Consider the following 17,491-nt stretch of genomic DNA (forward strand, 5'->3'; position numbering starts at 1 on the left):
ATTCTGCCAACTCGGCTCACAGGAATCTCTGGAATGCTGCTCCCCCCTCTGCGCCTTCCAAAAGGCTCCTTGTTTTCGACCACCCTTCCCTCCAATCGTAAGCCGATTTTCAAACATGTATGGCTCAGGCCCTCAAAGGAGTTGGGCTCATCTGCCCTAGCCAGTTCGTCTTTGACTCCTGCATTTAAGCCCTGATGAAATAGGACTTCAACGGATCCTGAGTTCATGTCCCAACCCAGCCTGTGCACTAGCAGGGCAAACTCCGACCAGTATTGCCTCATCGTCTTGTCTCCCTGCCTCAGGTGCAACAGCTCTTGGGACGTCACCTTCACATGCACTGAACTCTGGAACACAGTGTCCATCATTTGTAGGAACTGCTTCAAGTCTTTTAGGGCGACATGTTCCTTTCCCATCAGCGGCAGGACCCACTCTCATGCACTCCTCTAAGTGCGCAATGATAAACGCTACCCTTTCCTAATCAGACCTGAAGTCATTCTTTTGCAGTCCCAAAGCATAAAAGGTAAAGGGACCCCTGACCATCAGGTCCAGTCGTGTCCGACTCTGGGGTTGCGGCGCTCATCTCGCTCTATAGGCCGAGGGAGCCGGCGTTTGTCCGCAGACAGCTTCCGGGTCATGTGGCCAGCATGACAAAGCCGCTTCTGGTGAACCAGAGCAGCGCACGGAAATGCCGTTTACCTTCCCGCCGGAGCGGTCCCTATTTATCTACTTGCACTTTGACGTGCTTTCGAACTGCTAGGTGGGCAGGAGCTGGGACCGAGCAACGGGAGCTCACCCCGTGGCAGGGATTCGAACCGCCGACCTTCTGATCAGCTAGCCCTAGACTCTGTGGTTTAACCCACAGCGCCACCTGGGTCCCTGTCCCAAAGCATACATTAGCTCAGTTTTGAAACCACGATACGTCTGGCTGTTCCCATTGAACTTGTGGAGAGGTATGGGTATCCTCTTGCCAGCCCTCCCCCCTCCTGCTTCCAAAAGCAGTCTCTGTTCTTCCAATCTGCCAGTCAGTTCAACACCAGGTTGTGCTGCCACAACTGTTCCATGGACATGCCTCTGGCTGTTTCTGTTGGCTCCCCCCCCCCCGTCGCTCCTTGCGACTTGTCCACTGGGGCCTTCACAACAGCTCCTGTCTTCTGCATGTCTGGGCTTTATTGCTTCCTCACAGAGAGCTTCAAAGTCTCCCAGTATGCTGTGATGGGGTTAGGATGCTCCCCGCAAGAAACACTGCTGCTCATCCGAGATTTTGCAGTATTTATTATATATACATATGTACATTTCAGAGCAATTCATTACATGTCTGACTCATCACTGGCAGATACTGGGAGTGCCCCCTTCCGGTTCTTCCTCCAGGCAAGTAACCTGGGAAAAGCCCCCCTCCTTCTCTGTTCTCGTCGCTTCCATCCCCACCTTTCCATCGCAGACGGAACTGGCCTTCCTTCTCTGTCCGTGCCGGAACTAGGCAAGTGGTGTTGAGGCTCAGAGCTAGCATCTGGGACCTCTCTTCCGTTAACTCTTTGTCTCCTGCCTCTCCTCCTTCCTGCCTGCAGTTCTCTAAGAGCTCAGCCTCTCCTTGCTCAACCCTCTCCCTCGGCTCTAGCCTCCCTTCAGGCAGCCCCGTGACACACACACTATTTTAACAAAAATGGATGAAATATACAGGCATAGTAGCCCCCCCAGTGGATAAGGCCTGAAACTTACAGGTAAATTTGTCCAGGTTTTTTTTTTTATGTTGGCCATCTTTAAAGTTTTTCTTCTTCTTTAAAAAACCCTCTTTTTTGACAGTCGGGTGAAATTCTGAGGGGAGGAATCCTGCAAGATTTCTGAAGGGTGGTTGTAGTGGTTTGCCCACAAGAGCCGTCTTTAGTTTGGGTTGGGTTGGGGAAAAAATTGTGCAATCTTCCCAGTGTTTTATAGGAAATAGGTCTGAAAACAGCAGACAGGAGAGAGGTGCCCCCAGTAAGAAACCTGCCAAATTTCAACAAACAGGTCAAATGATTTTTGTACAAGGTGTCTTAAAGTTGTTCTGGGGGTAGAAGAACCAAAAGGAATTCACTTTCTTCCCTGTGGCTTTGTTTGTGGGCACACATTCAGCCAGACACAGGAGATTTATGTTGAACACGATTTTGTAAGAATATATTGCTGTAAGATGACCCTGGGGAGCATATCGTACTTTAAGAGAAGTCCCTTCGTATAACGTTTGTATTAAGATAGAGCAAGTCAATTGTGATCTACCGGTCGATTGCGGGGTGTCTGTAGTCGATCCTGGGACCCCGATCCCCCCCCGAAAGCTCAACAACTTCAGTTGATGCTCCCCTAAAAAAAGCTCAACAATGTTGGCTCATCCTCCCCCCAAAAATGATCAACTGCCAGTTTTAAGGTGGGAGTAGATCGCAGTCTCTTGGAAGTTGGACACGCCTGAGATAGAGTAACCTTCTATCAGTTGAAGATGCCTTCAATTTTCGCCCACAAGGTGGGTAGGGATATGGAGTCAAAGTCTATAAATGTGGCATATAGAGAGGTTGTATTACTAGAGGAATATTTCTTAATCAAATGATGTAATATGAAACATTAATCAATGGTAGATTGCCTTTCCCTAAAACCAGCTTTTTTGTCTGCTAGAATGTTCTCTTGTTCCAGTCAATCCAAGAGTTTCCTATGTGTCTTGCATAGAGCTTGCTAATGGTGTTAAATAGACAAATTGGTCTGTAGTTTGCCGGATTGTTTATTTAACCCTTTTTTGAAAATGGGAACTATGACTGCCAACCCCCAACCCAAGGAAGCCTGTCCATATCAACTGATGCAAGTAAAGAGAGAGGCCAGTATAGGAGCCTAGAAGTCCAAATTGCTTTTAATAGCTTCTGGTGGGATTAAATCCTCACCTGGGGCTTTCCCTGATTTTAGTTGGGCTACAAGACTATTAATTTCAGTGTAATAATATATATAGGAGGTTCCTTTAACTTACAATCATTTACTATAAAAATACACATTTCATGACATTTATTTATTTAACGAAATACTTTTATTTAAATGAATAAATTAAAACAAATAAACATATTTACATAAAAGTGCTTAATCATTTAAAATGAAGATTAAATACTTCATTTTAAATGATTTTGCTCCCTTTTGATTTGATCAAAAATTACTTTATATATTTATTTCAGGTTTTCATATGCCACTTCTCAGGCGGACCTCACAAAATGGTTTACCACAATATGTACTGATTTTAAAAAGCTCTAGGCTCAATTGCTTTAAAGCTGAGCATGTGGTCTATTTGGAATATTGAGTATTTGGTGACCGAGGAGGACACCAGAGGTTGGACCCTTTTGTGTGGCTCCATCCTGTGACCATGCTGAATGGCCAAGTTTGCCCAGCAATTAGTGTTTACTATGTTGGGAGGAAGTCTTGTTGTGCTGGCCCCAAGGGTTTGTCCGTGAAGCGAGGTCCAAGTCCAGTCCTGGGTCTAGGGGTCCAAAGGAGGTCAGTCCGGCGGGGAGCAAGGCAGGGAGCAGGTCGAGGTCCAAGGCAGGTTCAGGCACAAGGTTGCAGGTTGAGCACACGCTTGCAACTAAGTTGCTCACACAACTTGGGCTGGGTCTGGCTGGCTTTTATCTGGCCCTATGCTTAGGGCGGCCCCGATCCTCCAGCGACTCACCTCTCCTCCCGGCCTGGAGGCGAGCACTCCTCCTGTAGGTACTTAACTCCCTTCGCCTCTCTGCCATGAGCCTCTGTAGCTCAGGAGAGGCTGGTGGGTTACTGGACCCAGGGGCTGCCTCAGCTTCCTCTGAAGAGGCTGGGAGTGGAGCACCTGCAGGCAATGGGACCTCCCTCCCATCAGGAGCCAGAGCAGACTCTGCTGATGCCTGCACCTGGGGATCCAGCACAGGTGGGGATCCTTCAGGCTCAAGCCCTGGCCCCGGCTCAGCTGGTTCTGGAGGCGGGGAATCCTGTGCAGGCTGGGATCCCTCAGGTTCAGCATCAGAGTCTGACTCCCAGGCCATCACACTTGTAGGCATCTGGCAACCAAAGGGGGCTGGATTCAGAATTGTTGTTGCTTCCCTTGCCAGGAATGGGAAGTAGAAGGATTGGTGGCTGGGAAGTTAGAACCTCTAATGGGAAATCTGGGCCTATTCCAAGAGGCCTGGAGAGGTCTCGCTGCTGAGGAGGTGTCGGGGCTCTCTATACATCAAAGACACTTCCCACTGGGCTGAGGGCAGTTCCCTGACATTACCCCCCCCCAAAAAAAAGACACACACCCCGGTCCCCATCTCGGAAAGAGGGCGAGAAGCCTGCAGGTCATGCTGTGCTGCCCCTTCATCCCCAACCGTGCGCACACCATCCTCTGCCCCACCACCAGTGGTCTCCGACGAGGAGAAACCCCCCAAAAGTCTGTGTTGTCCTCATCAGTGGGAGAAAACGGCCTCCCAGGCTCCAGGGGCATCCGGGGGAGGTGGGAAGTGCCAGGAAACATCCTCTTCCCCTGACGAGTCCAGCTGTGCCCCCCTTCCTCCTCCGTTGTGGGTGGGAAACCCCAGAACTTCCCCTTGTCATCAGTGGGACCGAACATCTCCCAGTAACATCCCCAAGCCTCTGCCTCTCCAGACTGCTTGTTCTCTGCCCCTCCCCGCCGGAGGAGTCCTCGCTCTGGCCGCTTGGAGAGGTCTCGCTGCTGAGGAGGTGTCGGGGCTTTCTATACATCAAAGACACTTCCCCCTGGGCTGCGGGCAGTTCCCTGACAACCATCTACTCCAAAAATCTCTGTTCCAAGGTGCATAGACTACAACGCCACCCACTCCCCTTTTTATATTTTAGTGGTGGTTCTGAAATGACAGGGAGGCTGATATGTGTCCCTGCATCATTGGGTGGTAGGCAGTGTTTTGCTTTTTGCATTTATTCCTCCAAATCATGGAAATGGCCACACTGATCTTGTGGCCTAACCAGTATCTTGTGCCTGCTGGTCTCAGGTTTTCGCATAGCCCAGGGGCTCTGTGGTCCATATGAGCTGCAGAAAATGCAGGTGGTAGCAATGCCTCTTGCCCCTATATTCTATCTTAAGTTCTCACTTCTGAATCCACATCTGGGAAGTAACCAAATTACCCCATGCAAAGGTACTAAGTCCACAGGACTGCAACAGTCTCATGCCCTGACAACCAGCAAATCTGTTTAGGTGTAAAATAATATAGTCAACCACATAACAGCACCATTCTTGGAGTAAAAACAAGTCAAATAGCGTCTTTGTCCTTGTCTCAGCCCTCTGATGCCATCCCTTCAGTTAACCTGCTGCACTTCTGCAGCTGGTCTTATAAAGTCCTTGGTCTAGCCAGGACTGCCCACGCAGCTCTTGGAGCTGCCTCCTCCAAGCTACAGGTGTGAAGAGCCAATGATTCAGCAGCAGCAGGCAAGGAGTGGCTCCCCCTAATTCTGCAACAAATCCAACCATAAGGACTCACACAAAAACACAGGGGAAGGACAAGTAACACGAGTTATAAAAAGCCTCTCCCAGGAGCAAAGGCATGATCGAACTTAAGATTGTTAACAATAGTGGTGCAACTGTGTAGTAGTATATAAGTAATAATAATAGTGATAAAAAATAAAAATGTGACCAAAATGTATTGGCCAGTGCTTTACTGCTTACAACAGGGTGCTCTTGCTTTCACAGTAATAGCACTGGAGTCCAGTAACAGGTAAGTGCATGTAAAATTAACTAACCTGACTGCTTTGTCTCTGTTCTTCAACTGCATCTGCAATTGCTTGAGCAATCCTTTCCTGATCTTTGTTTCTCTCTGCTTGCCATAGTTCCTTTTCTTCTACATGGAGTTTTTTCATGTTTTCTCTTTCTGCTTTTACTGCTGTTATAATGGCAGCTTCCAACTCTTCTTTCTCAATCTTCAAATCATATAAAGGGAAATTAAAAATAGTTTTAACCATTTATTCAGCACACACACACAGATAAAGAATGTTGCATAGGATTCCTAAGTCTAGGCACCAACAATAAATATTCTCCCAACCTTTCTTCTAGCCAGAAGGAAAGGTGGGAATCTCCACTGGTGGCGAAGCTTGAAGACTGTTGGAGGTAGAACTGCCCATCTGACTCCAACAAAGCTTGTCCGCCCACCAGCTAACCACAGTCAGCATCACTCTCACTCAGCCAGACTGTTGTTCCTCCTCTACAGAGGCTGGGAGCACTGGCCACAGCACCCCATGCCAAGAAACAGGCTGATACAATCCCAGTAGACATACTGGCTCAACCAGCCCTTCTGAAGAGAGAGAGAAATACATGCCCAGAGCATAAGGAATGCCGGAATTTACAGAATAAGGCTATGACACTCAGCCTTCAATGGCTCTCACCCTTCAATGGCAGGGTGTCCCAAATTTTAGGATGCACACCTTGGGCTGTGCATGGACCCCTAAATCCAATTTGTGGCTTTATTTAGCAATTTAGATCAGCCCCAGGATGATCTGAACCCAACTGGATCCCAGGATTCGGATTGTGATCTGGAAATGCAATTTTTAAGAAACTGCATTGACTTGCATTGAGAAACCAAAACAACTGTAACTTTCTTGTTTTTAGAAGATTAACTCTCAAAATTTGGACACAACTCTCAATTTAATCAAGTCACTGATTCGGTTTTTGGGCTGGGCCAGGAGGAAAAAATAACTAGCAATTCCAAATTTCAGACATTGTTCACCTGCTACAATCCTATACTCAATGGTTCTCACTTCTGCGTAGATATGCACAGGACTGTGTAGTTTCTTTTTTTAAAAAAATCTTTTGAATTACTTTATTCTCATGCCAACAATATTCCATACAGAATAACCATAAAACAGTTTAAAAGGTGATTTCATCAAGTCTTTCTGCAAGCTGAGGTACCTTTGCAGAGGCTGCCAAAGCTTCCTTATTGCTTTCCCTCTCGCTCTCCATGCATTTCCCCAGCATGTTCTGCAAACACAATATAAAGTAAAGCACGTTAAAGTGTAAAAAATGTATTTTCAAGTGCTTAGTTTGTTATTAAATTCATTGTTTTATAATAACTGAGCATTTCCTTTGTAAACTTTATGTTGACTTTTAAAACTTATTATACATATTCACCAAGTTCTGAAGGAGCATAAACCTAGACTGGATTAAGACTGCATTACTGCATTACTGTGTGGGGTTTCTTTCGCATTTGACCTGGAAGCTGGAGTTAGTGAAGAATGCTGCAGCACGACTGCTGACAGGAACGAGAGCCTGTCAACATATAACACCTGTGCTCAGAGATCTGCACTGGTTGCCTATTTGCTACCGGGCCAAGTTCAAGGTGTTACTATTGGTATATAAAGCAACAACTTGGGACCACCTTACCTACGAGACCGCTTCGATTGGCGGAATTGGCATTACTACAGGTGCCACATAATACCGGTTCCACATTTCTAAGAACTTGATCATTTAGTGTGGCAGCACCTGCCATACGGAACTCCCTGCCTATCAAGATTAAGCAGGAGCTGAGAAGAGCAGGCGCCTTTGCTCTGCTCTTTCCTGTGCCTGCTAAAAACATTCTTGCTCAGACAAGCCTACCCAGATGCTTAGAAGGTTGAGATAATTTAATTCTGTTTTAGTATTTTAACTTTTGTATGTTTTAAAGTAGTGTTGTTATTTTTGTGATTTTATTGTCTTATCTTTTTGTAAGCTGCTCTGAGGTTGTTGTTGTTTTTTACAATCAAGAGTTGTATAATTTTTACTAAATAAACAACTAAATGAAATAACCCTACCCTCTAAGCTCCAATTTCCTACAGCTTTGATGTGGCCACAGAGCACAATTTTCAGTCCCAAAGAGGACTGGGGAGCACAGTAAATGTTGGCAAGGGGGAAATGCCTAAGGGGGAAAGCCTAGCCTATGGCTTTTGTTTTGTATTTTTATTTTATTTCAGGAAAGAAGTTATTTTAAAAAACAAACAAACCCAAAGGATCCCCCCAGTAAGGTAAAGGGACCCCTGACCATTAGGTCCAGTTGCGTACGACTCTGGGGTTGTGGCGCTCATCTCGCTTTATTGGCCGAGGGAGCCAGCATACAGCTTCCGGGTCATGCAGCCAGCATGACTAAGCCGCTTCTGGTGAACCAGAGCAGCGCATGGAAACGCTGGAGTGGTACCTATTTATCTACTTGCACTTTGATGTGCTTTTAAACTGCTAGGTGGGCAGGAGCAGGGACCGAGCAACGGGAGTTCGCCCCGTCGTGGGGATTCGAACCGCCGACCTTCTGATCAGCAAGCCCTAGGCTCTGTGGCTTAACCCACGGCGCCACCCCCAGTAAGATCAGCTAAATAAATATAATCTTTTAAACCCTCTGCCTCCTTCTCTCTCACTCAACAGAAAATACAAAACAAAAGCGTAGGATGGCATAGCCTAGCTTATGGGGAGATTTTCCATTCCTGAAGGGGTCTTAGAATGGAGTGAAGGAAAGAAGAACTGGAGGGAGGAGAGAGAGGACTTGAAATAAGAGATAAAATAGTGGACAGTAAGTGTAAAAAAAAAAAAAAAAAAAAAAATTGGGGACCCAGGTGGCGCTGTGGGTTAAACCACAGAGCCTAGGGCTTGCTGATCAGAAGGTCAGCGGTTCGAATCCCTGCCACGGGGTGAGCTCCCGTTGCTCGGTCCCAGCTCCTGCCCACCTAGCAGTTCGAAAGCACGTCAAAGTGCAAGTAGATAAATAGGGACCGCTCCAGCGGGAAGGTAAACGGTGTTTCCGTGCGCTGCCCTGGTTCGCCAGAAGCAGCTTAGTCATGCTGGCCACATGACCCGGAAGCTGTCTGCGGACAAACACCGGCTCCCTCGGCCTATAGAGCGAGATGAGCGCCGCAACCCCAGAGTCGGACACGACTGGACCTGATGGTCAGGGGTCCCTTTTAAGTGTAAAATGCTAGCTCATACAGGAGCATTGCTTAAAAAACCCTTTTGAGAAAAATGCATTCCCGCAGCTCATTTTATGCAGATTGTACCTGCTGCCAAGAAGAGGAGTCTTCCACCCCAAACTAAAGATTGCCTGCACCCCAAAACCACTGAATAAATGTTATTTGTTCTCAGCAAATACAGTAGCTCTATGTACCTCAAATGACACTCTACTACCACCAAGCAGGGGTTGCCAATATTTTTGGACTTGTGTGTGCATTTGCAAATTGGAGAAATTATTGTGGGCAAAAAGCACTGAAACACCACAATCAAGCACACATCAGAACCTATTCTATTGCCTGCCACAGGGTGCTTCTCTTCAGGCCAATTTCATTGGGGGGGGGATGTGGGCACCAGGGAAGTTTTCTATGGGCATTTGCAGGAAGTCATGTTGATGACCCCTGGGTTTTAAAAGCTTTAAAGTTTGTATATACAATGTACCTTATATTCTTGTGATTGCTGCAGCAAAGATTCTTCTGTTTTTTCTTCTAAAACTTTGTGCTCTTTGTCCAACATATCAAGCAACCTTTGATGCTATAAAACAAGAGGATCATATGCTACAACTCTGCAACTGCATTAGTGGCAAATGAGAGCTGGTAAAAGGAACAGGTTGTTACAGATAATATATAACACATGTAGACACAGGTTCTGTGCATGTACAGAGCAGCAGTAAAGGGAAATTGCAGGTTATATGAAATTATACTGATACCTTGTCATCTGCTGTGTGCGCACAGCTTCATTTTTTTGTAGTACATAGAAACAAGATCAGTGACTCCACTAGCATATGCAGTAAAAATGGTGACAATTCACTTGTGATGTTAGTAAGTATTTAAAATAGGGATTTAAAAAAGACATTTCGATTTAGTCTGTGATTTTTACCATTGTTTATTCCAATAATTTATATCCCACCTATTATCAGAAATTATACTTTTCCATTCACAATTTTAAAAATGATAAATGAAGCTAGCATAAATGATATATGGAGCTGCTTTTTATAAAAGATTGTAAATGTAATTAAAAGCACACCGGAACTAAAAAGTATTTACTGTTTGGTGGCCAATAAAGGGGCCAAATGGCTTTCCCTGAGGAAAAGTGCAGTGTGTGTGCCTAATTTTCATGATAAATGTTGAGGAATGGGGAAGGGGGGTCTCTTCCCCTAACTTTCACTGTGCATGCTTATCACTTTCTCCCAGCCTGGCTCTGATACCACGTGAGCTAAAGCAAAAGTGCAAGGGCACGGGGAGATAAAGACAAGATGGGCATTTTTCAGCTCCCCTCATCCATATGCCCCTTCTACAATAAAAATAAAACACCCCCCCAATCTGCAAACAGTGGATACAAGAACATACATTTGTGCCTCCTTAGCTCGTCCCTAGAGAGCCAGAGCAGATGTTGCCAGAGCAACATCTGTTTTAGGTTCACATGTGATATGAGAGCAGCTGCTACTGTGCTAAGAAAAATTGCACAATCTATTAATATAAAAATAATAAAACTTGAAGTTTTTTTCTAATCACTGATGTAGCTGCTGCAATCTTCCATGTGGCCATGCTTTCAAGTGTAAATTTACAAAGACAAAAGCAAAGGGGGATGTTTTTCAAAGTAATATCTGCAATGGCTCTGAATATGGATATCAAAGATGACAAAGAACAGTTAGTTCTAAAATGCACACAAGTGTGTCCCTTTCCCATTAAACAAGAAGGGTGACCCAAGAAGTTTTAAATATTATTGGCTATGTTGTTCAGTATAAAGTATCAGTTACAGGTAGGTAGCTGTGTTGGTCTGCCATAGTCAAAACAAAATAAAAAATTCCTTCCAGTAGCACCTTAGAGACCAACTAAGTTTGTTCTTGGGATGAGCTTTCTTGTGCATGCACACTTCTTCAGAAAGCTCATACCAAGAGCAAACTTAGTTGGTCTCTAAGGTGCTACTGGAAGGAATATTTTATTTTGTTTTGAGTATAAAGTATGTAAAATTAACTGAAGAGATTTAGAGATCATATTCAAGAACAAGTTTTGCTCAGAAATTTGGATAAAGGCCTGAATAAACCACCGTAACTGTCTGCAATGCGTTTGCCCCTCTGGCTTTCCCAAGATGTCTTCCCTGGCCTTGATCTGTAAAAGCAGGATTCTTTACCAACACACTTAAAAAAACCTCAGCATCTATAGGGAGAAATTAAGGAGTTTAGGTAAAATATTTTGGGAAATGGTTTGGTATGTACAGACAGGAAACATTTGTTAAAATAATTTCAGTCAGTTCCTACAGAACATTTGTGTGGTGGGCGGAATGGGAAGGAATTAGACACGTAAGCTCAACTGGGTTTGGAAAACAGATTTAGAAAAGTATTTCTTGAAACTTATCAATACCTATCTGAATGAAGAGCTCAGCTTAGTGTCAACTGCAAAACAGTTGCTGTATTTCTGTTATTTTGCTACACTGAGTTTGGGAAATGCAGTTCATTTACATCCGTGAATATTTTATTTAGGAGTTTCTCTTTGTTCTCAGTAAGATATTAACAAAGACAGTATCTCTGACACAGCAGTTTGTGAAGTTTCAATCCTAAAAATGTGGTTATTTTGTTCAGGAACCTAACAATGCTTACACGTCAATGGTTTTCCTGCCAAACTAATAATGAGAAACGGAGACAGGACAATTATACCTTATGTTGTGCCAGTTATTTGGCTGTGTAATTGGCCCTTATTAGGAAAAGGGTCCAGGAGACGTACATGCTTTCTCCAGGCCTCTACTACCTAGGAATCCAGAACCATCAACCACCAAACCTATGTATGCATTAAATAAAAGTAAGTACTTAAAGACATCCGTCATCTACAGATGAATGGCTGAAGTGATGTGCATTACAAGGCATAGCTGGGGATAGTAGAGCCTCAGAACTGTAGATTTGGAAGGTGCCCCAAGGGTCATTTAGTCCAACCTTCCGCAATGAAGGAATCACAACTAAGAGTAATGGTTTGGTCTCTTTCAACAGGCCAGTCACTGAGCAAAGAAGCAATTAAGGGAAATCTGCAGGGAGCAGGGGTAGTCATAGCTCACAGAAAATCCAACTGCACAAAGAAGGACTTTATTTTATCCGTCCTAAATCTTCCAATGCTCAACTTCATTGGATGGTCATGAGTTTTATTGTTAGAGGGAGAAAAACTTTTATAAATGTCTAATAATCTTATATCAATATATTTGTTATATATACCAATATATTTGTTATACCAATAACAAATTTAATTGGTCTCTAAGGTGCTACTGGAAGGAATTTGTTTGTTTGTTTTGACTATGGCAGACCAACACGGCTACCTACCTGTAACTAATAATCTTATAAACATCTTCTATAATTCTATGTCTTGCATGATTTTATAAATGTCTAATGTGTCGTCTCTTGCTCACCTTTTCTCTAAACTCAAAAGTCCTGAACGTTGCCACCTTTCTACATAGGGAAGTTGCTCAATCTACTCATTAGTATATCAACAAACGTCACGACCCCATGCCTCTATCGTTTTATGAACTTTAATTCAGAAGCTGAGCTCTCAGCTTGCTAACTCTCATGTTCTTTAATTCCCCCCTCATAAAAATGAGAAAGCACTCCATTTTTTTAAAAAAAACCACATTGCTGTTTCGAGACTGCACAACCCTCCTTATTCTGTATATTTCTAGCGATTCTCACCAGTGATCTAGAAGCTACAAGCAAGGCTTCCTTCTCAAGTATCACAAGCAAACACAGTATCCTACCACTATGCTGAACCGCTAAGAGGCTCCTGGGAGGCCAGAGAGACTCTTGGGTTGGCGCAACTAGCTAAAATGTTTTAAACGGTTCTAATTTTGGTCCCTCTGTTTTGTTTTTGTCAGGATGGTGTTGGCCAAATGTTTAGTTGAGGTTGGTGGTTATTTTAATTTGGGTATAACTGTAAACTGTTTATTATTGTTGTGATTATTATTGTTATTGTTATTATTAGTTTCTATTGATTGATTGTTTCTTGCTAGTATAGGATTTTTTTTTAATGTTTGATGTTTTGTTGGGATTTTATATATGTTGTAAGCTGCCCAGAGTGGCTGAGGCAACCCAGCCAGATGGGTGGCATATAAATTTAACCACCACCACCACCACCACCAGTGGTTAGCCTTAGGATCAGGACAAGTATTAGTCACTTCCAGGATAAAATGCCTGAACGCAGGACTGTGCTACTTTGATGTCTCAATAATCAGAGTGTAAATGAACATTTTGCCAGATGACACCACCACTGAACTGAAAAATTCCCCTGTAAATTACACTTAATATGAGACTGTTGCTGAAAAGTGTTCCATGTCATGTACTCCATCCTCAGTCTAGTGTTGGGGGACGCTTACCTGTGTTGCAATTCCCTAGGCCCCTTGACATTCTTCCTGCTGTCCCCCCCCCAAAATATCCTTTTGCACAGGAGCATATGCTTTTTGGGGGGGGGGGGAGTACCATTCCTGTGAATGGGGACTTTTTGCAAACCCTTTTTTGCTGCAGGGAGTGGGGGAAGAATTGATGGAGAAAGGGAGATAAGGTTTAAATGATTGTGTGGATGATGTGCAGATGTTTGGAATGAAAATTTGGAAGGATGGTGCATATATATTAATGGGGTGGAACAGAGGTGGCTTTGGCACCACCCACTTTTGGCTCTGGCACCACCCACCATTGGCATGTAGCCCCCAGAATGTTACCCTCAAGCTGGTAAAGGTTCCTCAACCTCATCTTAAAGGGAGGCAAAACTGTATTTGGATCACATAACTTTTGTCTGCACCTTTGTAAAAATGAAGCTCAAAACAAAAGTTCAGAAATAGGCTACATTTCTTCTGCAAGTAGTTTTTCAAGCAACAGCTACAGATGAAAACTGTTTGATGTAGAGTCAAATATAAATACAGTCTTGTGGTTTTTCATGATTCCTGGTAAAAAAAAAATCCAGGCAAAGGAAAAAATCTCTTTCCTGGAATGTGAGTCATTTTATCATGTTCATAAGCAGTTACTTTTTTATATTAAGCTTGTGTCTGAGGAATCACAGCAGGTAAACAGTTGCATATAGTCGCAGCTACTTCAAAACACCCATCTATCAAAAACAAGATGAACTGAAATGCAGTACAGAAACTGCTAAAATCAATGTTACAAACATGAAGGTGTAAATGAGCAGGCCACATACTGTATGCCTAAGTCAGTAACAGTTGCTAAAAAATATTGATATTACAGAGAAAAACTATGTAGAAAAGTCAATTTCTCTGGAAAAATGTGTAAGTAACGCTTTTCTTTGACCACATTAATTAATCCATCACATACCATTCATTACATGGCTTCACTGAGCTGCTCAATCTCCTGCCACAAAGAGTTATATAAGGAAGGGCATTCTATGCATTCATTAACTCCTCTTTAAGTTTTAACACATACATTCACAAACTACAGTCTTGCGAAAATTTCGTCTTGCGAGGCACCTTTTCCCATAGGAATGCATTAAAATTTAATTAATGTGTTCCTATGGGGAAAAAGTCTGGGGGCCCCTACCAACCGGCACCGGAGCCAAGCCAAGCCGCGTTTTAAGACTGCAGTGAGCGAACAGCTGCGCTGCTGTTCACTCGCTTCAGTCTTAAAACACGGCGCCGCGGCTCCGGGAGGGAGGGAGGGGGCCGTGGGATCATGCCCGCCATCGGGCACGATCCCACGGCCCCCTCCCGACCGGCATTGGAGCTCCACGGTGCCGCGTTTTAAGACTGCAGCGATCGTTGCACCCAATTTATCTAAACATAGCCATACTATATGCTATGGTGGTTCATAATAGAATTATTATGATAATCAAAGGAACAGAGTGCAGAATTACACCATCATTTCAATACACCAAAGGAAGCTTTGGACTTGAGTTTCTCCAACAGCAGCAACTTAGACTGCACAGGAAGAAATATTTGAAATCTCGTAACATATCTGGGATACAATATGGATACTTAAAATGCAAGAAAATCCACTGGACATTTAATATGCCCTTATGTGTCTAAGTAGCTCTTTGAATTCTGTCCAAGATATACATATATATTTTTATATAAACATTTGCAAAGAGACACTGCAATTACTTGAGCAATAAGCAGTTCTTCACACTTTTGTGCCTGTTTTTCAATCACAGACGCATACTGTTTTTCAATGGTTTCTTTGCGTTGCTGAACCGTAGACTGCAGTAAGGCCTGAAACAAAGATACAGCAGATTGGTATAAATGGAGAAGACAGTCAGCCTGTGACTATAAATTCATGCAAATAGAATTCAGTATCAAAGTACACTCACAGATATCTAGAATTTCTAAGGCAAATGTTAATATTAGTCTAATGCAAGTTTTATATTTCTGCTAACAGAATTACATTCTTGCTTCTCATATTCCTTATTAGAATCTTACATTCAAAAGACTGGTAATAGATAGGGAAGGTGAGTAGTGCTGCTAAACAGATCCAATTCAGTGGGACCACACAAGATGAAACGCTTATTCGAGCCATCGAGGCGGGGGGGGGGGCAGACATATTTCCCTGGCTGACAAAACTCCACATCCTCTCAGCACACACTGTTAGATCCCATGGGCCAAGCATGATCTTCACAACCACAAGTAAAAACAGATGGAAATTATGAGTTATTTGAAAACATAGAAGCAATGCCCCCAAAATAGTTCACGCTCCAACTTGAAGAGATCAGAAATCAGAACTGTGAATAGTAAGAAAGCGTTCCCCTCCAACAAACCTCAACAACATGCCAAAACAGCACCATGATGCAAGTAGAATCTGAGCCATACCTGGCTCAGGTAAGCAGAGCTTTAAAGCATTCCTATTGGGAGGGGGAAGGAATCAGCCTTTGAAAAGGGTTATAAGAGAAGCAAGCTCATATTATGCCCACCCATTTCCTTTAGTTGATTGCTAGTCTTAGCTCTGTCTCATCCTTCCTGCAGTGGCACCGTCTAATTCAAATTCTAATACCATATGCTATTTACATTATTCCTTTAAAACGGATGTTTTAACACTATGGTTAAATAGGCAACATAATGTTTAAATAAGTTTGACTGAACTGTTTGCTAAAAGAGGCTTATTTTATACAAAGCAGATACTTGGCATGCACAGCCAGCCAGGCAAGCAAGCACAGCATTCCAAATCTAAAATAGATTTTTGGTTTTGAAAAATAAAATATGTATTTGGTGGAAAGCATTAAGCAAGCTGATGCATATATGCAAACAGCCTAGAACAACAAAAACCACACTAAAAATAAAAAATTCCTTCCAGTAGCACCTTAGAGACCAACTAAGTTTGTTCTTGGTATGAGCTTTCGTGTGCATGCACACTTCTTCAGATACACTGAAACAGAAGTCACCAGACCCTTATATATATAGTGAGAGGGTGGGGAGGGGTATTACTCAGAAGGGTGGTGGGAATGGGGGATTGGCTGATAGGTGTGGTAAACCTGATGACGACTGTTAACGACTGCAATTGGTCTTACAGGAAAAAACAAAGGGGTGAGATGGCTAAAGATAGCTTTGTCATGTATAATGAGATAAGAATCCAATGTCTTTGTAAATAGTCCTGAATTGGTATGTTTGATGGGAGACCCAGCCAGATGGGTGGGGTATAAAGAATAAATTGTTGTTGTTGTTGTTGTTGTTGTTGTTGTTATTATTATTATTATTTGTTGTGGCCAGTAATGGTGATGTCCAGGTGTACGTGGCAGCAAAGTTGGCATCTGGGTTTATTGCAGGCTCTGGTGCCAGTGTCCATGTTAAGTCTAGTTGCTGTATTATTGTGGGTGAGGAGTTGTTTAAGATTGGGTGGCTGTCTGTAGGTGATAAAAGGTCTTCCTCCCGGAGCTTGAGAAATAGAACTGTCATTGTCTGGGAGAGGTTGGAGATCTCTGATGATGTGTTGTACTGTTTTAACTTGGGAGCTGTATGTGATTACTAGTGGTGTTCTGCTATTTTCTTTTTTGGGTATGTCTTGCAGCAAGTTCTCTCTTGGTATCAGTCTGGCTCTGTTGATCTGTTGTTTAACTTCATCAGGCGGATATTTTAGTTGTAAAAAGGTTTGCTGTAGATCTCTTAGGTGAGAGTCTCTGCCTGTAGAGTTGGAACAGATGCGGCTGTAACATAGGGCCTGGCTATATACAATGGATTGTTTGGTAAGTTTGGGATGGTAGCTGGAAGCATGTAGATATGTTTGTCGGTCACTTGTTTTACGGTATAAGGTGGTGTCTATGTGTCCGTCCTGTATTTTTATAGTAGTGTCCAAAAAATGTATTTCTTGCATAGATTGGTTCATTGTTAGGTTGATGGTGGGGTGAAAGTCATTGAATGTCTGGTGGAAGGTGTCCAGGGTCTGTTGACCATGTGTCCAGATAATAAAAATATTGTCAATGTATTGCAGGTACCAGAGAGGTTTGAATGGGTAGTTTAGGAAACGTTCTAAATCTGCCATGAAGATGTTGGCATACTGTGGGGCCATGCAGGTGCCCATTGCTGTGCCACTGATCTGGAGGAACAGATCCTCACCAAATTTGAAGCTATTGTGGGTAAGGACAA

General features: G+C 43.4%; 1 protein-coding gene across 1 annotated transcript in view; it reads right to left on the minus strand.

The window, feature by feature from the left end:
* The window catches only part of CCDC91 (coiled-coil domain containing 91), a 116,586-nt gene that overhangs the window by 37,500 nt on the left and 61,595 nt on the right, over nt 1–17,491 (minus strand). The window contains 4 exon segments of the mRNA XM_033148222.1: nt 5,721–5,901; nt 6,887–6,955; nt 9,383–9,475; nt 15,023–15,130. Coding sequence (XP_033004113.1) covers nt 5,721–5,901; nt 6,887–6,955; nt 9,383–9,475; nt 15,023–15,130 — 451 coding nt within the window.

The sequence above is a fragment of the Lacerta agilis genome, chromosome 5, assembly GCF_009819535.1.
Source record: "Lacerta agilis isolate rLacAgi1 chromosome 5, rLacAgi1.pri, whole genome shotgun sequence".
NCBI lineage: Eukaryota > Metazoa > Chordata > Lepidosauria > Squamata > Lacertidae > Lacerta > Lacerta agilis.